Raw genomic sequence first — 21544 nt, 5'->3', positions numbered from 1 at the left:
GGGGAGAGCTTTTTAAAATGGCTCTATACGTAGCTTAGCTTTGCTCATTACCATAACTTGTCTTTGAAACACCGGAGTGGCTTCCACTGGCAGCAGCCGTACCTGTGCAAGGAGCTGCCAGCCCACTTTAATCAACCGACCCCCCCAAAGGCAGGCTGGCAAAGCTGTGGGTCCCGCCGGTGTCGGGCTCCCGGGGAGGACACTGGATGGGCTTTTCAGCACGAGTCTGCTGCGCCGGGCCCTTGCTCCTCGAAAGGGGTTTTGTGGATGGGAAGCCACACGGGCCTTAGGCCCTCGCTCCCCTCCAGTTGCCCTCAAAATGAGTTTCTGTGTCCCCGCATGCAACAGGCACCTGTGTGCCAGCAAAGGTCTTGCCTTGCACTGCAGCAGCGGTGATGCTGGTGGTCAAGGCAGCCGGACAAAGAACACCCTTTCTTTTGTAGGACTCTAAACCTCCTTTTCTCACTGTGCTGGTAACAGCCGTCAGCACCTCCCCTGGCTGTGGTACCACACGGAGGGATTGTGACTGTGTCCCCCCTGGGGTGTCCTGGCTGTCACCACGGGAGCCAGGGCCCCCGCGCCCTCCCAGCGCGGCAGCAGGGGCAGAGCCGGGGCCGGTGGTCTGTGGCGGTGGCTGTGCTGGGCGCGGGGTGAGCTCTGCTCGTGCCACGGAGATGAACAGCACCTTTGGTCCTCAAGGAGATGCAAGCTCTGGACCTTCTGACATCCCAAATGAGCTGAAAGAGAACAGGACTGTCCATCCCAGGGAACGACTTCTTTCATACCTTCTCTCCTTCAAGTAGTTTTAATTCCTGTTCTTCTACCCTCTTCTCACCCCTCCCTGCAGATGAGGCTGACGAATATGAGTACTATGATGAGTACACCCAACAGGAACAGAACCCCTCCCTCAAGCAGCAGCCCTGGGAGGACCCTGACTGGTTTGAGACATTTTTTGGCTACAGTGATACCAGAAAAGGTACCTCTGAGGGGTGGGCAGGGAGGCAAGGAAAGAGTAAAATCTGTGCTTGCAGCGTGAGTGTGGCAGGCCCAGGCTGCCTGCCAGCCTACTCTCGAAATGCCTGCATCAAAGGGATGAGTTAGGAGGATTGTTTGCAGTGTTCTCCTTTGTATCTCCCTTGTAAGGAGTCTGTGTTTTATCTCAAGGTTTCACAGGATGGATTCGGAACATGCAGAACATTTCTGATTGCTACTACAAAAAACCACAGGCTTATTTGTCTATAAACACTGTAAGATGTAATTGCTGTTTTCATGGGATATATGTTCTGTATTTATGCTGGGAACCAAATGTAGAGCAGGTTTCCTTTTATTTCATTTTTTTTCTCAGTTGCAGGGCCTCCCCTTCCCTTCCTTTCCTTTCCCTAAAATCTCTCCTAGTGCAAAGGAAGGGGCCTGCCCCTTTACAGCTCCATCGAAGGCATGGAAAAGGGAGCTGAGGAGCTCCAGACCCAAAGCTGTGAGGTGTTACAGCTTGCAATAAGCTCTGCAGCAATTCATATCTGCTCCTGTGGATGCTGAGCTGATCCATAAGCAGAGCATGTGTTACATGAGGTGTTGTGCCCTGGAAGGCAGCCTTCTGCAGTCAGAAAACGAGAGAAGGAAAAGCAGGTGATGGAGGAGGAGCAGATGAAAGTAAAACTAAAAGATCTCCATCCTTACCCCAGCAGACCCATGCTCCTCCAACCCCTGCAAGAACAACGGTAGGTGTGAAAACAGAGGAAGCAACTTCATCTGTTTCTGCCCTGAGCCATATGCCGGGACTACATGTGAGAAAGGTAATTGCTCTTTTGCTGATTTACACTCCTTATTTTGGCAACTAATGTTACTGTTACAGTTCCATCAATGGAAGCAAACACAGGGCTTTAAAAACCCACTGTTTGCTGGGCTGAGCGTTTTGACAGCTGACCACGGTCGTATTCACAGATCTCACACTTAGCTCCTCATCCAGACCAAGGTCTGTCTAAAGCAGTATCCAGTAAAACAGGCTTCAGGTGTGCAGAGATTGCTCCTCTATCCCATGCGAGGTGGGCAGTGAGGAGCTGCTCATTGGGCCTGCAGGTTTTTAGCCACAGATACAGTGAACAAGTAGAGAAATCTGAAGTCCACAGCAGCCAAATGAAAGCCTCCTCAAAGCGTCAGGAGAAAGCGTGTCTTCCTGTGATCCCTGTGAGGGCACAGCTCTTGTGCATGCACAAAAGCCGACAAAGTACTTTGTGTCCCTGTTCTCCACAGTGAAGGACATGTGTCTGGAGAAGAGGTGCCACAGCGGAGACTGTCTGATTACGTTAACCCCCCCTTATTTTCAGTGCAGCTGTGATCATCCCTACAAGACACCCGACTGCCAACAAGGTGAGCACTCGGCAGGGTGCTGAGTGAATTGTGGTGGGGACAGCGGGGCGAGTTTGCCTCACCATGGCCTGTCAGTGGTGGGAAATCACACGCAGCCCACCGCAGAGGGTGGTTCTGCCCTAGTTGTCCAGCCTAAGTCTGCTACAGCTCCCGTCTGTGGGGCTGGTCAGTGATGAGTCACGGCTGATTTACAGGGTGGTGGTTCAGTCACTGGTAAAACTCCCGGTGATAAGCATTTTTCAAGAGTTCATAAGAACACAAAACCAACAGGTGAAGTGAGAGCTCTCCCCAGTTTCCATGGGGCATACAAGTGCATGTATAGCATTCATCAGAGTAACAAGGCTGTTCTGTGTTTTCCACATTGACAGCATCTTCACCGTGCAGGCCAAACCCTTGCAAAAATGGAGGTACCTGCATACGGCACAGAATCAGATCAAAATTCACCTGCAAGTGCCCTGAACCTTTCAGAGGGAGATTCTGCGAGATCGGTACGTCACAGCTCCGGGGGAGAGGGTAGAGGAGAAGACTCCAGACAGCCAAGGGCTGGCTTCACCCTACAGCAGACTAACTGATGCTGTCACTGCACCGAGTGCCTGACTACACCCAGGGCACCAGCCTCCTTGGGGAGAGTGTTGGAGGAAGAGGCTGACTTCTACAGCCACCATTGGCAAAGGAACTCAAAACAGTTCCCATACAGATGTTTTCTAAGTCTGCTTCAGCAAAGTCCCACTGATATATAATGAGTGAGCACACATTTCCCAGAGGTTGTATGTGTCCCATGGGGAAGGAATGTCAGGCTTCCCTTAAGCACTCAAAAGCTGATGTAGTGAAGATTCACATCCAGTTGCCTGTGACTCCCCAGGCTGAGGGGACAGCTGCTGATAAAATGTATGGGTGGCCAAGGGCGTGGGATTACTGCAGGCTGCGTGGACAGCCTGCTGCCTCTGCAGCACCACCATGGGCACCACACCCCACATATATCCGAGAAGGATTTGATTCTTTCTTTTTGAACAGTTGATTGCACTTCAAACTCCATTTCCCATTACACACTCCACATTGCAGGTGACTTTTCCTCCACCTCACCTACAGGTTAGGTTCACAACCCCACAACCTTCCTTTGGGCATATCCATTGCCCTAGCATGATAGAAGCTCTGTGCCCACTTCTGTCTAATCCTCCTGATGCCATTTCTTGCCCGGGCCACTGATAGATTCTGCTTTGGCATTAAGATGCCTCTTAGCTGCTAGGTCTTTATTGTGCAAAGAAGTTTCAGGCATTTGAAGTCAATCAAGCTTCAAGCTGGAGAGATTTGGGGACATTAGTCTTATTTCTGACTTACATAAGTTAAGGGATATCATTACGTGACCCAGTAGGTCCTTCTGATCCCCATAAAATGAACACAGGTAAAGGAAGGGAAGGTAGAATAACTATGTTGGGCAAGGAACAACACAGAAGTCATTTTCATATCAGCATTGTTTTCCTACAGGACTGGATGATTGTTATGAAGAGGCCTCCTCTGAGTACAGAGGACGAGTGAACCAAGCAGTGAATGGCAAGACCTGCCTGCACTGGAATTCTCATGTTCTCTTGGACTACCCTATTAATGCTTTTATGGAGGATGCTGACTCTTACGGCATCGATGAACATAACTTTTGCAGGTAATATTTTGAAGAAGCAACTGTAGAGGTCTATTTCAAAGAGAACACTGAGGACAAACTGCTCGTGAATTTGGCAAACTGGTGGTGTTAAGATCTCACATCTTTCTATACACTGCCTGTCTATAAAACACCAGGATGTTAGGGGTACATTCCGTAAGTCACTGCACTGATGTGAGGCTTCCAGAAGCAGCTCTCATTTCACTGAATAAGCCCCTCATTTTTCTTAGGGTCAAAATAGGTATGGGGGTAGTAAAATAGCAGAAGCCCCACTCTCTTATCTCAGGCATCTTCTTTGTCAAATCTTATGAAATTGTATCTTTGGAGGTTTGGCTCTCATATGGGAGCATGAGGCTGCTCCCCTATGCATCCTCAGCTCCTTCACTGGTTTTGTGGAGATTTCCCTATTTCTGCTGGCTGATGCTCTCAACTGTTGCCTTCAGGAATCCTGATGAGGATGTAAAACCCTGGTGCTACGTTAAAAAAAACCACAAAGTGGAATGGGACTTCTGTGATGTTTCGCCCTGCTCAGGAACAGGTAAAGGATTAGAAGTGAGCTGTTTGGCAGCGTGTAGGTGGTCCAGAGCAGCAGGTGACTCCTTGTTACTTCACTCCTCCAGTCTGGTATTATCTCTGCATTATACATCTGCTGTCTCTTTCAATACAGCTGAAGAGAGCCCATGGCCAACAGACAGCCCAACAGACCCACCTGGATCAAATGAAATATTCAAAACATGTGGACAACCAGATATTCAAAGGACACTCAAGAGGATCTATGGTGGAGCTAAGACTGCAGCTGGAAAACATCCCTGGATCGCATCTCTGCAGACAAAGACTTCAAAAAGGAGTGAACATTTCTGTGGTGGAGTGCTAATTAAAGCATGCTGGGTTCTAACTGCTGGGCACTGCATTGAGTAGGTGCATGTCTTATGTCTAGGGTAGATAAACGTATAAAAATTAGGATACTTACTAAAGACAGTTTTGAATTCAAATTATTTGCAATCCAAATGATTGCTGAGAATCAAACTGAAAGGAAAATCTATTTGTGAAAAAGTTAACACATACATGAAAATATATATATACTTGAAAATTTTGCTTTCTGGGATAGCAAATTAAGCATAGCCCCCACTCACTTAAAATGAGGTAAAATAGTGTGTGAGAGGAAAAAAGGAGGAAAGTAACAAGGTTTTGCAATGTATAAAAGAAGGACTCCGTTAAAACCTATGGGGATATTGGGGTACCATAAGCAACATCACATTTTGCATCATAATTAAGATCTCCAGAACAGCCAAAATATGCATTTTGCTTTCAATTGTTTATGTATCAGCTAGCTTAGAAAATGACATTTCCTTCAACATTTATGTTGAATAAGTTGGAAACCACCGTCCTTGGAAACTGCTAAATCACACTCTGGAGATCATTCCAGCACAGATGATTTTAAGTATGCCCAGACAGTGGCAAGTGATTGTACTCCCATGGCTCCATGAGTTGCCACTCAGCATCACAGACACAATAAGAGACTGTGTGCACACTTCTCTTCTGCCCTAAGATGCAAAGAAAACCATGTTCATGTGGCTTTAAATGACTTTATTTCATGAAACAAGTTGGGAGGTCATGTGTTGTCCAATACCACTGCTAAGTCCTTCTATGACAATCTTAGGAAATCTGGCCATGCTATACAAAAAGAAGCAATATCTTGACTTCCAGATACTAAAGGTGCAAGTTTTCACCACGACTGATAGAAAATGTTTGCATGTAAGCTATTTTTTTTTTTTTCTTTTTTTTTGCAGACAAGAAGCAGAAAATCTCCAAGTAGCCCTTGGAAAGCAAGATCTCAAGAAGAAAGAACATCAAGAGCAAATATTTGATGTGGAGAAGATCATCGTACATAACAAATACAGAGAAAAGGATGGTGTCCCATACAATGATATTGGTAAATCCCTTTTATTGAATATTCATGTGGCTCAACTCCAACCTCAGTTGTTTGAAGCACATCTCTACAACTAAAGTCAATGTAAAATTCCCATTGAGACTGTGTTCTGGAAATAATCAGGCCAGATTGTGGCTTAGACCCATTTGAATCTTTGGGATGTGATTTGTGATGGCCAGGAAGAAGCCACTGTGTGTGAGGAGCAAAACAACAGGCATTTAGTGCAAATAGCATATCAGGAATATGCAGGTATGCATGAGGTTGTGTCACAGACTAGTAAAGATGGTTAGGGATTAAAATTATCTGCAAATACTTCTTCTTGTTTATCTTCTCTCCAGCACTACTTAAATTGAAACCAGTTGATGGTCACTGTGCAGTGGAAACAAAGTATGTGAAAACAGCATGTCTGCCTAACTTCTTCTTTCCCGTTGGGACTGACTGCTTCATTTCTGGATGGGGTGCAACAGAGAGAGGTATTTTTGGGATAGCTGGATTTTGGTGGGTATTTCCGTGGCAAGGTGGGCTGGTGTTTTCAGTAGCAATTGACATACCCAAACGTGGACCTAGGCACTTTGGGAAACCAAGACATGAAATTCAAAACTAAGGATGGCTAAACCCTGCCATGGAAATTACTCATTAGCAGAAATCTCCAACTGCTAGACCAACCAAATCTTTCAGAGTTCTGAAAAAATCCCTGATGCATTTTTTTTGCTTGCCATCTGACATACCATGTCATGGTTTCATCTGAAGCCAGCAATAGAAGGAAGAAGGTATCAAGAGAGAGGCTATTGTATAGTTTTTGTGTTTCAAGACAGGACCAAGAAAGATGGGAACTTTCACATGGTTTTCCAGCTCATTGGGTCAGATAAAGCTTTTCAGAAGCAGCATCTGGATCTTCAGATGCACTGAAAAATAAAAAAAAAAATCCAAAGCTTTTCAAGTTCAACCAGCTCTATCCAAAACCTTTCTTGCCCGCAGTAAATCCTAAGGGGAGAAATTACTATGCTTAAAAAAAGATAATGGCAATTTTCTGAAAAATGCATTTTCTCATGTTCTGATTGATGTGTTGCTGTAAAGCAGCAGAAGGAAAATGTGTCACTGAGGCTGCAGTAGGTGTCCTAGTGCTTTGTGACTGATACAGCCTGATACGATACATAGGACCAAATTCTCCCTTCTGATGTAACTCTCATTGAAGTCCACAAGAGACAAGCGTGTTCACTTGATCAGAATGCACCAACAGAATTTAATGGACATTTTTTAAAAGTTCCAAATAAAAAGTCTCTCTTAAAAAGGGTATGGGGAATTTTATTTTTTTCCCCAACAAAGAATATCAAGTACCTTGTACGTGTTCAAACTAGATGGCTCCTTCTTTGAGCAGAGCTATTATTAGCATTTCAGGAAATCACTGCAGAAATTGAATATTTCCTGAAACTCAAGCAGAACCAAACTTATAAACCACCTTTAATTATCTACAGATGTAGTGCTTTGAAACTCTGGCTATTGCCTTTAGATGTCAAGTTATGTCTTTAGATTCACTGTAATTAATCATTGCCCTTAAATATTGCATGATTTTCAGTTTTCATCTGTTTCATTAGCTTGCATGTTAAAACATCTAATGGCACCAGTCTGAGAAGTGCTGAGCAGCTCAAAGTCCCATTGGGACCCATGGGATCTGCAGACAACCAGCACCTTTGAAAAGCAGGATTACAGGGGTAGAGCTGATGGGAGCCAAATCCTGAGTACCTGATTTGGCTTTTATTCAGGCAACAACTTGGTGTCCTGAGTGAAGCTTCCAGGCTCCAACTCTAACCCTTATCATTTCAGACAGATACTTCTTCTCTTCCCAGGCTAGTGCATGCATCCCCCCTGCTCTTCCCCCTTCCCATCCAAATGATAAGCAAGCTCATATTTTGTACAAAGACAACATGTAACAGGATTGGGAGGAAGATGACTCAATTTTTTTGATGCACATCCCATAGATGAAGGATCCCGTCAGCTGTTAGATGCCAACGTCAAGTTGATTTCGCAGAAGAAATGCAATGCACCCAGAGCACATGATCACATACTGGATGAAAGCATGTTTTGTGCAGGAAATCTTCAGAGACCCGGAGCTGATTCTTGTCAGGTCTGTTGCTTTTTCTGTACTTGAACACTAATTTTTTGTGTAAATAGTCAGGCTGTGCAGAGCAATAGCTTTGGCAGGGTGCTGCATATGTATCTGTTTCTCCCATCAGTGTACTTCAACAGCCATCGTCTTCAGTACAGTTTGAGATGTATATCCTTAGAGCTAATGTTGTCACTGTCAGCCACAGGCAGATCTATGGAAGCTAGAGACTAGCATGGAAAGTTTGGCTTCTGAGGCAGTTTGTCATAATAACCCAAAAACTTGCCTTTTTGCTCTCAATTTTATTATGGCCTCTACCATGAGCCCCACTTCTAACCTGATTTTCGCTACGTCAGAGCTAAGACTTGCAGAGAAAGTCAGGGTCGATATTTCTTTTCATTACAGCTAGTGCAAATGTGAAGCAAGTTCATATTTATAATATTCTAAGATAGGGAAGAGTTTGAACAATGCTTCTTAAGGTGCAAACTACCACTGTAAGCATATTTTGCAATAGAAATCACCGATAAAACAAGAAAAAAAATGAGACCAACCAACTCAGAATAAAGTTATTTTGTCAGGTGTGGGAGAGATCAAGTATTTTTATTTACACCAAGGATCACATCTGTCGTGGTTTGAGCCCAAACCAGGACAACATCTTTATCTTTCTGAGCTCAGGCTCTGAATGCCTGGTACTTGCATGCCTGAGAAATTTCATGCGACCTTGCCAAATGTACGTCACAGACTTGGACAAACAAAAACTTACATCCAAGAAGTCTAGTATCATTTGACCTGGTTCCAGAACTGCAAGCCTACTCAGGGACTGAGCAACACCTGATGGAACATCTGATAAGAAAAAAACATAATTACAGCTTCAAAGTCTTCTGATGGGAGAGGAACATTCTTATTTTGGTTAATGTTTTGCTTTATGTTTGGAATATGTATGCTTTTTCTCATCAGGGAGACTCCGGAGGCCCACTAACTTGTGTAGAAAATGGCTCCTACTATGTATATGGCCTTGTAAGCTGGGGTGAAGAATGCGGGTTAAAACACAAGCCAGGAGTTTATACCCAGGTGACAACATTTCTCAGTTGGATTAAATCCAAAATTCGGTCTGAGTCAAGGTCACTTCATTAGGAGACAGATTTGGAATGACAAATGGTAAGCTTGAAATATTTACTTATTTTTATCATTTCCCCAAATGCCTCCTTTCCAACCAAAAATGTTACTGGTATTTCCTCATAGCCTACATGGGGCTTCCTCTCAATCTTGAAAATAGCCTTAGAGTGTTTGCTAGAATGTCAGTGACAGTTTTCCTGGAGGGGTTTTGAAATAAATCCATATTTTGTAGGCAAAACAGATCAGAAAGTAAAGCAACTCCAGTTCTTCCCCAAATCTATCAAAGGCACAGTTGCCAATGTTTCCAGTTTTGCTTTTCCAGTCTTGAAAATTCTGCAGGCTCAGCTACTGCCACCCTTTCCCTCTTCCCCTCATATCCCTGTCCAACTTGTTTTTCCTGCACTCATCAGACCCTGACATCTCAAAGCTATTGGTGTGCACTCCTAATGCCAGTACTGTTTTTCACATACATACAAATCGTCATGTGCCTATGTTTGCAAGACTCTGGCTATTGGAGTTATCTGAGGAGGGAGAATCAGGCAGGAGAATTATTTTTAAAAGCAATTTTGTAGGGCAAATAACCACAAATTCCATCACTGATGCATTCCAGAATGAAAAAGCAAAAAAAAATTCAATATTAGAATTATCCACTTTATTCTTGCCTAGAGGATAATTACTTATTACACTCCAGATCTGCAATGGTATATGTATGCTTAACTTCAATGCCAGTGAGTTCTAGGGGGGCATTAAATCCCATTTAAAAATATGGGTCTAAAGCTCCTGGATAACTCTTGGGTTTTCATAAGTTTTGCAAGTCAAATTGTTCAATTTTTGCCTGATGATTCTGCACAGAATTTTGAAAAACAGGGGATTGGTATTAAATCAGAATATAAAGAATAGACATGTTTATGAAGAGTCAATTCCTTAAAATAGTAATGTCCCTTTCATCTGAATTCCAGGGTTTACAACCTTCTCTAAGTAGCTACCTCATCTATCAATAGCTACACCTATTGTGATAATTTCTAACAAACTAATTCTGATTTTTTGCTTTGGAAGATTTGAAAAAGACTGAAGAACTAATTGCCATCTGAATACATCCTGTTAATCAAGAACAAATTCTCTGATGTCCGCTAAAAGGTGTGCCCTTGGTTAGTTAGTGATAACTTTGCTTCCTCTGCCCTTTGTCTCATTCATCTGTTAAGCCACCTGAATCATGCTTTTGTATTCTCTTAGGTCAATGGTGCCAACAATCTAGGAACATAAAAATCTCCAAAGATTACAAGTATGGAATAAGATTAATCTGATTTATTCATTACAAATTATTTTAAATTCTACCAATCAGGTTCATTCATCCGTAGTACAAAGCTGAGCCTGCCAGTCACCTAGTATTAATTTCTTTTACAGCTTTAAATAAATATCAGATTCTGTAATACACACAATTATAAATCTCAAAGTATCCACACAAAAATAAAATGATCAGTTAAAAATTCCAATGCTTAGATTGCTTTTTAAAATAAAAAGTTCTTAGATGTCATCTATTGTGTTTCCCAGAAAACTGGAAAAGCTACAGGATCTGTGGGACAAAATGAAAATCTATTTGTGTTATGTCATGTTTCTGTTTACTTCTGATACAGCTGCATTTTCCTTCTTTTGACTTGCAGAATTTCTGAAGCATCAGGGTTGACTGTTACCTGCTGAGATCCTTCTGTCTCCAACTGGTCCTGTAAAATCAGACCCAAGTAAATTGTGAGGACAGCCAGTGGACAGGAGAAGGTTTTAACTACTGTTCTATAAAATAATTTGCATATTAAAAATTACAACAACTGGCAAAAAAATGAGCAAAAATCTAAATCACTGCTCTGCACTGAACAAATCTCAACAGTAGAAAAGTGCAAAAAATGGAGCTATTCATGTAAGTTAGATACTACACATATCAAAGGACTGAATGTGCTCAAGTCCTAATTTCTAATTTGAGCCCTAAATAAAGAACAAACCAGCAAACACCTGAGTTCCAGGTGTACTGCACAGCTGTAGGTTTCCCTGGGATGATCAGATCATTATCATACACAGGGATTAAGAAGATATTGCCTGCAGTCCCCACTGCCTGCATTACTCACCCATAGTTATAATTTATTTCCTCAGTAACTTTTCAGATGGGAATGTAAATCATAGATGTGTCCTGTTTCTCTTGGGCTGGATTATTGTTTGACTTGTTGCCAAAGTCAAAATTTAAATGAAACAAGTATTTAAAGTGCAGAGCTTCTCTTTTATTGTTACTTAATGCTTCCTAACTGTAAGGGCTACAAGGTCCCTGTATGGATGACTTCTCTCTTATGCTGGGACACTGCAGACTGGGAGACATCCCTGTGGAGGTAGGGACCAGGAAAACCTAGAAGATCCCATCTTGTAATTTCTTGCTTCTTGAGCTGGATAGAGATGGAGGAGGCTGGAGCATTCCCCCATTGCAAAAAGCCCCCCACAGTATTGGGGAGCCTTCCACAGCACATATTATTCTGTTAGGAGTCTACACTGAGGCTGTCAGTACAGTTGCCAGTGGAGATTGCAAGGCAACATGTAATTACACAGCAACACATGGTGTCTTACTGTAATTAGGAAAAGCGAAGGAGAGGTTTACAGGGAGTCCCTTCCACCTCTACTGCTTTCGATGGAGGCACCAGGACACTTGGAGATCTGTCAACATCCACAAGTTAAGGGAAACACATCCCATAGTATAACTAAATCCTATCCCATGGCACTTCCTAGTCCCTACAGGAATTCCTCAGTCGTGACAGTGCTGAATTCTCTTGAGAGGCTTCTTCAAATTAAGGTGTACACAAAGCCATAAAGCTTTGTGAGGGAAGTATATATATTCTGTTCAAACAATGGGGAGAACTGTAGACTTCAGAGAGAATTCAAAGGCATTAAACAGGATGTGTGACTGTCTGCCTTCTAGAGATCAGAGCTGTTGGGATTTGTGAGAACGCTTTACTTTACTTACAACTCCAGGTCCATACTGAACAGAAGCACCCTGCAATCCCATTTCCCGAATGTACGCCAATTCAGCAGCTCTTCTTGCCATTTCAACTTTGTGAGAACCCGGGGGAGTCCAACCAGTGCCTCTGAGCCAGTTCAAGTCAGACCTGTATTTTACCTGAGAGAATGAAATATACACCAGTGTGTATTATTTTGTTTGGTTCTGACCAAACCACATGTCCTGGGTATTCAAAAAAGAGCACATCAAGAGCAACAGTCAATAATAAACAAAATCTTCATTTTCAGCAAACAGACTGTAGTTCTTTAAAGAACCTGGGTTTGTTGATAGGTAAGGTCTGTGAAGCTCATTGACACACACAGCACCTAGCACTTGGAAGAACAGTGTGACTCAGCTATACTTACATCACTCTGCAGGTTGTAGGCCTGCTTTGCATGCTTCATATTTAGCTGCTCAGGATCACAAGTGTATTGATGCAAAGGCTGCCTGTAGTTAACATTGCTTGCAAGCTGCTGGCTTCTCTTAGCATGGAGAAATCCTGGCTGGTTGAGGTGACTTTGGAACTGTGCTCTGTTTTGGGCATACCCACTTCTGTATTGGTTGTCACTCTGGAGTTTCCCCACTCTGAGGACATGCCTGATTTTGGGATCATCATTTGCACTGAGGAACCCAATCTGCTGGCCTCTGTCTCTCAGGAAGGCTTCTCTGTATTTGTACTGCAAGAAGCACAGAGGAAAATCTCATTTTCACATTCAGATTACCTTCAAATTGTTATGAAATAACTTACCCTCCCCTAGCTATCAATTATGCTTCCTGTAGCACTCAAAGACCAAGGGCTTGTTTGATAGCAAATTACATCTCCTAATCTAACAAGACACATTAGAAGAATGCCCTTTATGTTAATTTTTAAAGGAGTATAAAGACTTAGGGATCCCAAAATGCTCACTCAAAAGCAGAGATCCTCTTATTGTTGCACTCTTGGGCACATCCAATACACAGGTCAAGCAATGAAGCTTCTTCATCTTCAGATTTCTTGCAAACTGTGGTCTTCTGTGTTCAAAGGTGACCCACTTTATTCTAGACCATGCTCTAACTATTCATAGCCTAGTACCTATTTTACTTAACTACATCATAATATGCTCCTTGCCAAGAATAACTCTTTGATGTGAAACAGAGCAGCCTGGTATTGGTCATTACTAATGGGAGCCTTTAGTTGGAAATCTTTGCACTTAACCAGCATTTGGTTTCACTGGGTCACCAATTTTCCAAACCCAAACAAGGTTCACTTACATAAGAATTCACCCATTTTTACAGGGTGGGAGTAGCATGGGAAGAGGGTTGGGAAGTGTTTGAAACAGAAGAGTTCTTACATCACTAGCAATCTCTCTTGAAGCCTTTGCTGTCTGGAATGGGATGGCGTCAATCCTAAAATCATAGCCAGATGCCCTTGTCTGTTCCCAAGATGTTTTATACAATTTCTGTGTTGAAAAGAAAAGAATAAAACAGTCATTTCCCCCTGCAGTTTCTTAAATGCAGTCCCATAACTGCAATAATAAATGTTTTATCCTACTGGGCTTATTTGTATCAAGAGTCATCAGTACCATCTCCAAGGTTTTGATCCAGTTCCATAGCACTTCAACTTCTTTTCTATTCACCATAATGATAAAATGCTTCATCTGAAAAGTGCCACCAGGGTTTCCTTTTGTACTTGAATGTGGTTGTTTTTGATGTGATTTAATTTGTATTAGAAACTGTGATGAATCAGTCACATCAATATTGCATTGATATTGCCCTTATTCTCTCTTTTGATGCATCCACTTGCAGTGTCTTGGGTTTCATGGCATCATAATTTCAATACCAGTTATTTCAAGCTTTTCAAATGATCCCTGTCTCTATCCCCAGCCACATGTGGCTTCATTAACTCATATGGAATAACAGCCGGTTCTAACATACTTAATTTGACTTTGAGGATGGGAAATACATTTACATCCTGCAGAGAAATTGCTCTAGATTTGGTTCTTCTTCCATTAGTAGCTTTCTTAAAATAGCTTCCAGTCTGCAGGTCTTGTAACACAGCCATGATATTTTAGCTGACATTTTTGGCTGTCCTTTTCGGATTTTATTAATTTGCTTTTTGTAAGTCTTTGATTCACCCTTTCTGCAGTTTGTGACCATATGAAAACAAGCACAAAATCCACTTCACATTTTAAAATATATTCTTCTGTTTCACTGGTGAATTTAGTGCTTGGTGATGCTGAATTTGAAGGTAAACTAAGATGCCAGAAATCCTTCAAGATAGCCTGGGTAGAAGGAATGAAAGCATTACTGTATACCCTGCTAACAGGACTAGGGCTGGCCTTTCATTTGTGTGCAGTCACCACTTTGCCTTTTTATCTTCTCTATTGCTTCAAAGAATGTAAATCATATTTGTTTCTTTCACCTACAGAGCACCTATCAGCAAACAAGGAACTCAAAGCTGCTAACAAACTAGGGTCAGGTTGACTCTACAGGTAAAGACAACAGCTATTTAATCAGGGAAGAGTAGATTAGGAATAGACTGAGTGCCTCTGTCTGGGATAATATGGAAACAAAATCCCTTTAAACCAATTCCACTCACTCATTCAGTTGCATCCAGGTTGATGACAACTGTGCCTAAAGGTTCAACACCGTGTCACAGCCTCATGAGGGTAGATTATATAGTCAAGGAAAGAGGATTCTCCCTCCTCCCCCACCGAAACTTAAGTAAAAAGATTTCAATTTGTAACTAACCATACCTATACTGAAGGACTGAATTCCTTAATAGTAGCTTCCTGTCCTAGAAAACAGAACCAATTCTCAAAAGAAAAATCAACAGACATTTCTTGATTCCTTCAGCCCAAACCTAGCAACATGTTGGCTGTCCACAGTCTCTGGATTTTTTAGTTCTGGTCAGGCTCAGAGAACCTGGCTTCTACACATACAGGAAAGGTTTTCATTCCTAAGCAAGTTTACCAAGTCAACTCCCAAAAGTAAGAGGCTTACTTACATCACTGATGTGAAGTGCATTCTGCCGGGCTCGGATAAAATCTGGATGATCAGGAGGCAGGGTGTACCTGTGCCTGGCTTCAGAGCCTCCAGCCTTGTACAGCCTCTGTGGAGTCAAAAGTCATCGAATGCAACTGATACTGGAAGCAATGCCAAGATCCAGTCTTTTATGTCTTATAGTACAACAAAAGTTAAGATCGCTTATAGTAAAATGAAACCTACGTCACTGCACTGGAGGTAGCTGTTTTTAGCATGAATCAAATCTGGAGAGTCAGCCACAGCAGTGAACTTCAAACTTTCTGGCTTCTGACGGTACTTTATCTGAGAGGGCAAGGAGACAACAAAAATAAAGGAAAAAAAAACAAAACAAAACAAAATAAAAAACAAACACAGGATGTGTCTGTTAATGATATATCACAATTTCAAGTGTATGATAACTGGAATAAAACAAAAGCCACCTTCCTGAAGCCACAGTATTAAAAACAGACTGTTCTGCTTTAGTCTCAGTTGCTCTTTCAGCTAGGGAATGGGGATGCTGCTGTATCATTGCTGTGGTGCCCAGGCACCAAACTTCATTTTTTGTGTGTGTGCAAGAAACTGAAAATTCACATGCAAAAAGCTTTCAAACACTACACTTTTGACAGTTCATAATTTTTCTCCATTAATGCATGATACTGAGCAGGCAAATGCCCCTTCAGAGTGGTTGTCAATGCTGTATCTTTCTATATCACTTCCATAACCACCTGCTTAGAATTTCATAATGGAGTTTACTGCATTTATTTATTGCTACATGTTTTGTTTATACTCTTGTGTTTCATTTGGAATGGAAAATATTCAGCAGGTGTCACACAGTGGACTTACATCTCCCATACTGCTTCTTGGTAACTTACACCTTGTATAAACAGGCTCCCACATCAAAAGGAAATGATAAGCTACATTCGTAAGTGTCATGTAACGAGGAGCCTTGATGGTAAACAATTCCTACAGACGTGCTATTCCATGAAAGATTTATCAGTTACCTCGCTGATGAGCTCTCCAGCCTTCTTTACACTTTCTATCTGTGGAGATCTCAGAGCCATCCAACCAACTCCTTTCATGAAGTTCAGGTCTGATTTATAGCGATGCTGATAAAAATGAAAATCGTTAGCTATCAGTTTTGTATCCACAGCTATTAAGGTTTTTTAAAAAGACTCCCTGATTCATATTAACATTTTGAGTTTTTTCATTTGCCATGCACATATCATATCGTAAAGCCAAACTGTTTGCATTTGTTCATTCCACCAGGAATTAAATAATGTATCATATGCAAGTTACAAGGGAAGGCCCCACGAGTGAATTAGTATGACTCAAAGCAGTAAGTAATAACCTGTTTGTACTGGGTGTAAAAGAACCCCTTTTGAAATAATTTTCTGAGGTGAGTTCAAGTCAGGAATACTAATTATTTTATCTGGTGTATGCTTCCTCATTAACCCCATTTCTAGGAGGACACATTACTCTTTCTTTACTCACATTAAAGGCTTGCTCTACCTCCTAATCCAGTAAAGAAAACAAGGCAGCCCAAATAAAAAGTGAAAGCCAGTAAAGTCCCTTCAATCCCAACAATTCTGACTTCTTCTTCAGAGTGACAGTGGCTCACTGTGTGACTTTAATCCAATCATCCATTTTTTCAGTTTGTTTTTTTTTTTTCTTCTCCAATATGCAAAAGGACATAACAGCCAGCTAGCTCAAGTAATATTATACTAGATAGTGAGGGTATCAGACAAAACCACCTTCATCATTTCTCTGGATTTCTAACCTGTGGGATCTAAAGGTAAAGAGCCAAGTGCTGAGGTTCTTACTATCTCCTATCCTGTCCCTTTCTGGGCAAGGTCTGAAGTACATGCTGTTAGGGTGTAAGGACTAAATCCCTGGAAATGCCACCTTCCTATCTTGTAAACCATCATCACACATCAGTAAATAGCAAAAAAACCTGCCTTCCTGGATCTAACAACTTGTATGCTATCTGTTAGCCATTACAGGAGAAGGCAGGAAACGGAGTTGGAAAGGCAAAAAAATGCATCTAGCAGCAGCTTCTATACCATCCCAAGAATATCCAAAAAATAGTTCTGGCAATAAAGAGTACGTTTGGGATACCAGATAGCAAGTACACTGAGTAAGAAAGAAGGCTTTGATTACCACTCTGATTTTCATAGCTGGAATATCTATAAATATCTGCTCATCAGATCTGACTGAATCCACCAAATATCCCATCACTTTGCCTCACAATAAAATCCTGAGATCAGTAAATGCTCAGCTCTCTAAAGACCTATAAAGAGTTAGCATAACTTTCTGAACAAACTTTTTCATTTCTCTGCTGAATGACGTGGTCTCTTCTTACAAAAGAAAAACCACCCAAACAGAGCTTCCTGCTACAAAGCAGCTAATGACACTAGACCCTAAACTGTCAGAATACAGCTACATGCATCCGTGCAGCTTTATGCATGTATTCAACATCTATATCTGTTTGAAAGCACATACAGACAATGGCTTCTCCCTGAACAAGGGTACATGCTAAGGCAAAGTGAACATGGATGCGGCCCATGCTGAGATTCCATCATTTCTGTCATCATAGTTTGCCTGAACTTAGATTTGCATGAGCAATTTCTACAAACACACCTAGGGAACTCGTTATACAATATGACCACTTCTGTTTGCAAAATGGCCTTCTAACATATCCTAAATCAACCTCTGAGCATTCAACCTTTTGCTCAAAGAATTCTGTACATAGATTAATAACTGTCAAACCACCGACTGCCTGTGATCCAAACAGCTCAGAGGTGACTGTATATCCCTCAGCTCTATAGTAAGTAACATGGACCACTGTGATTTTCCATCAGGTACATAATATGAGAACCTCTGATTCACATATCCTCTATATGTGAGGAGCACTCAGATACCTTGCTGTTACACATATATAAATTTACAAACAGTCTTTCTAAAAACACTGCCCGATGTGAATATGCCATTTGTACCAGTCACTCATAGCTTTGTTATTGCTAAATTCAATTTGCTGTTAACAGAAGGAAAGTCTTTACCTCACTCTGGAGCATGTGGGCTCTTTTGGCCCACTTCATCTTCATGTCTTCCGGGAGTGCTGTAAATTCATGGAGTCTCTTTCTGTAATCTTGATCACTTGCTAAGGCCTGGGCTTTTCTGGCATGGACAAGATTCACCATGTCCATGGGCAGATGGTACTGAGACCACACTTGTTGGGATCCCTTCTTATACTCCTGTTCACTCTGTAATTTGGCAGCGTGCAAGCAATGCAGCAACCTGGTGTCATCCAGAACACTTCTCACACCAATGTGCTTGCCTCTCTCCATCACAAAGTTGTGTTTATATTGGTACTAAAAATTAAAAAGGGTAGAAGTGAAAAAGTGCCAAATTTAGACTGGCTATTCAGCTAACTAACTTAGGATAAGTCACTGAAACACCTATACTGTCTGTAAAAACAGCCAAGGTATGTGGCACTAGAAAGTAATTGACTCACTCACTGCTCTCAAATTTAAATACCACAGTAGTTGCAACATTAAAGTCAAGTGCATCTCAATACATTCTCTGAATATGCCCAAAGCATTGATCATATTTAACCTCAGATCATGTCCTTTTATTATCTCTCATAGAATTTTATTCCCATCACTAGGAATAAGAACGTAAGAGAAACAAACAAAAGACAGAAGAAAAAACATCTATACAAAAGAGAAACATCATGCACTCTGTAGCCTTCAGATTTGCAAATGCCACCCAGCTATTTTAAAGAGTAAATTCATTTTTCTTGGATCAATAACTACGTTGAGAAGCATAAGATGGTGGTCTGAGCACAAGTATAAGCACCAGCAACCCCTCATTCTCATCTTAGCCGGGACTATGACTCTCCCTATGATCTTGCATTTATCCTCTCTGTGAAATAGTGATGATGATGATAATGATTATTTATACAGCATCAACAGGGTGCTTGGAACTTTAAAGGAAAGGCCTGGGCCCTGAAGAGTTCATAATGTAGTTGAAATGGGATAATAACACTTATCTACCACACAAGAGAGTTGTGGGGATTAAATTACAGTAGCTAATGTTTATAAAGTGCTTCCAAGATGAAGGGCCAAATTCAGATCTGTTGTAAGTGGATGTAATTCTATTATGGACTTGTACCCTTTAGAGCAGATCTGAAGCTGTAACCAAAAGCACTCCGCAAAATATGGTTAAGGATACATTATAAATTACAGCTAGAAATAGTTGCTTCATAAAACAAATACACATGAAATATATTCATATTTTATCTCATTAGAGATAAAATATGCAACTGAATACTACATAAAATGAAGATTTTTTTTACTAAATTTAGTTAAATTGACAGTTTTTCCTAGAATTTATTAAATGTCTTGTGAGGAAGGGATGAATTTAGGCTTTCTGATAAATGGATACCATCTCGTCTGAGTGTTTAGCAAACAATCCAAATGAGAGGATATTTTTAAGGGTAAGAAGATTTGTTTCCTCTATTTCAGAAATTAAGGGGACACATCTTTACAGGAGCATCCGCTGATTTTCACTTCCTAACCAGACAGGCAACTCTGATTTTTAGATTCAAAGAACACTCAGCTTCCATCTTCAATTCACTTCAGGAACACTAAGCATTTCCAAAACTCAGGTCAAAGCAGGGTGGACAGAATTAGTGGGCACTTTATAATATAAGGAGCTGAAATCCTGGCAAGGAGTGGAATCCCTCTGATTTGTCTGGCTGCAAATACTTTAATTCAGCTATTTCTCACTGGAAGATGTTTAACCACGCTTGGCTCCCGATTAGCAGCAATTCTCCCTCTTCTTTTTTTTTTTTTAATTCACACAAAGAATCTCATTCATAAGTAATATATTCTGTCTCACACTTGTCTCACATGGTTATGGAGTTGCTTTAATTCAGTAAAATCTGCTTTAGACATTGTTTTACATGAAGTTAACAGAAATTAGGCAAGAAGGAAGGTTGAATCATTCAACTCACATCACTGGCAATTTCTCTGGAGGCCCTGGCAGTCTGGAACGGGAGTGCCTCCATTGTCAGCTTGTAGCCTTGAGCACGTAGATTATGCCAAGATTCTCTGTATTTTGCCTGAAGTAGGAAAGGCACATGTAGATTGCTGTTTCACTTTTAAATGCACAAAGGAACAAACAAAGGAACCCTCTTTCATTTGTTATTCTGCATTACAGTCTCATTCTTCATAATCAAAGGATTTTTTAAAATTATCTTTGAGAAATCCTACTAACTCAGAGAAAACATGTCTTGTTCTTTATGTAGGTTTAATTTACTCACAACCATATATATGCTAATGGAGATAAGTATCATTATAATCAAATTGTGAAAAGAATAAATAGAATAGACCTAAAAAGTCCTCTCTTTATCCATCTTCCTTGTCACTGCACAATTCATCCTCCATCCCCAAAAGTATTAGAAATATAGAACAAATTCTTACATCACTGAGGTTGGCTGCATTTATTCTTGCCCGTGTAAACTCAGGCAGACCTAGTGTTGGTGTATAGTGATGCTGACTGTCCTCTCCCGCTGCTTTATACAGGCGCTAGGAAAGAGATCAAAAAGACAATAGCAACTAATTTTCTCTATTGTTTCAAAAATATAACAGCAGTAATTAAGTTTTTTATGATTATGACAACTATAGTCAGCCAGCATAAAAAAACAGCTAAGAAGATACCATTGCAATTGCAATAGCATGTGGTTTTTTTCTGGGCACAAACCACTTTTACATTAATGTTTATACAGATATCACGATGCCAAACCACTACATTCTTAGCCTTTCATTATGTTCCCAGCAGGTCAAATGTAGACCTAAGAATGTTAAGGGCATCATGAATGTGTGTTAAATAAAAGGGTAGGCATTTTTGCTAGACTGACCGTATTTTCTAGCTTGAATTTTATGTCATGTTATTATAGATGATTTTGATAATCTGACTATAGTTTCATCTTGTTTTTCCAAAAATTAGAAAAATTATTCTTTTTTTAGGAGCCCTCTGAAGTGGACTATACTATGCAAATGAGCTCCCTGAAGAACACCCCACAGACTTGATCTTTTGAGGCTCCGTTTCATGTAAAAAACCTGAAAATGGGACTCTATTGTACGGGTACTATTTCAGCTTTTTAAAAGATAATGAATTGAAAATTAAATTAAACGTTTGGAAATAATAAAATGTGATTTAACTGTGAAAAATCACAAATCAGTGATGCTTGCTTTCGACACATTTTGCTTTCAGAACAGTGTTGTCTCTTTCCCACTCCTCCATTCCTAGCTCGCTGCATTTTGAAAAGCGTATTTT

At 41.0% G+C, this 21544-nt stretch overlaps 2 protein-coding genes across 3 annotated transcripts in view; one reads left to right on the top strand and one right to left on the bottom strand.

Moving 5' to 3' along the window:
* The window catches only part of HABP2 (hyaluronan binding protein 2), a 31363-nt gene extending 22166 nt beyond the window's left edge, over positions 1-9197 (top strand). Inside the window, 11 exon segments of the mRNA XM_032988771.2 lie at positions 848-976; positions 1683-1793; positions 2251-2367; positions 2736-2855; positions 3853-4024; positions 4465-4559; positions 4689-4935; positions 5812-5954; positions 6290-6424; positions 7931-8076; positions 9013-9197. Coding sequence (XP_032844662.2) covers positions 848-976; positions 1683-1793; positions 2251-2367; positions 2736-2855; positions 3853-4024; positions 4465-4559; positions 4689-4935; positions 5812-5954; positions 6290-6424; positions 7931-8076; positions 9013-9189 — 1592 coding nt within the window. The 3' untranslated portion in view covers positions 9190-9197.
* A 1260-nt stretch (positions 9198-10457) lies between these two features.
* LOC104357889 (nebulin related anchoring protein) overlaps positions 10458-21544 on the bottom strand; it is a 52480-nt gene continuing 41393 nt past the window's right edge. The window contains exons 33-42 of one of the 2 annotated variants that reach the window (XM_009963394.3): positions 20689-20793; positions 20220-20327; positions 18262-18573; positions 16207-16311; positions 15410-15508; positions 15189-15293; positions 13534-13641; positions 12568-12879; positions 12170-12322; positions 10458-10892 (exon numbers count right to left, since the gene is read on the bottom strand). In XM_009963394.3, coding sequence (XP_009961696.2) covers positions 10791-10892; positions 12170-12322; positions 12568-12879; positions 13534-13641; positions 15189-15293; positions 15410-15508; positions 16207-16311; positions 18262-18573; positions 20220-20327; positions 20689-20793 — 1509 coding nt within the window. In that variant the 3' untranslated portion in view covers positions 10458-10790. The remainder of the gene's footprint in view (positions 10893-12169; positions 12323-12567; positions 12880-13533; positions 13642-15188; positions 15294-15409; positions 15509-16206; positions 16312-18261; positions 18574-20219; positions 20328-20688; positions 20794-21544) is intronic. The other variant, XM_032988637.2, reaches the window with a different exon arrangement.

The sequence above is a fragment of the Tyto alba genome, unplaced genomic scaffold, assembly GCF_018691265.1.
Source record: "Tyto alba isolate M040663 unplaced genomic scaffold, T.alba_DEE_v4.0 Super-Scaffold_1, whole genome shotgun sequence".
Taxonomy (NCBI): Eukaryota; Metazoa; Chordata; class Aves; order Strigiformes; family Tytonidae; genus Tyto; species Tyto alba.
The sequence above is the reverse complement of the archived record's forward strand: the minus strand, read 5'-3'. Positions and strand labels throughout refer to the sequence as shown.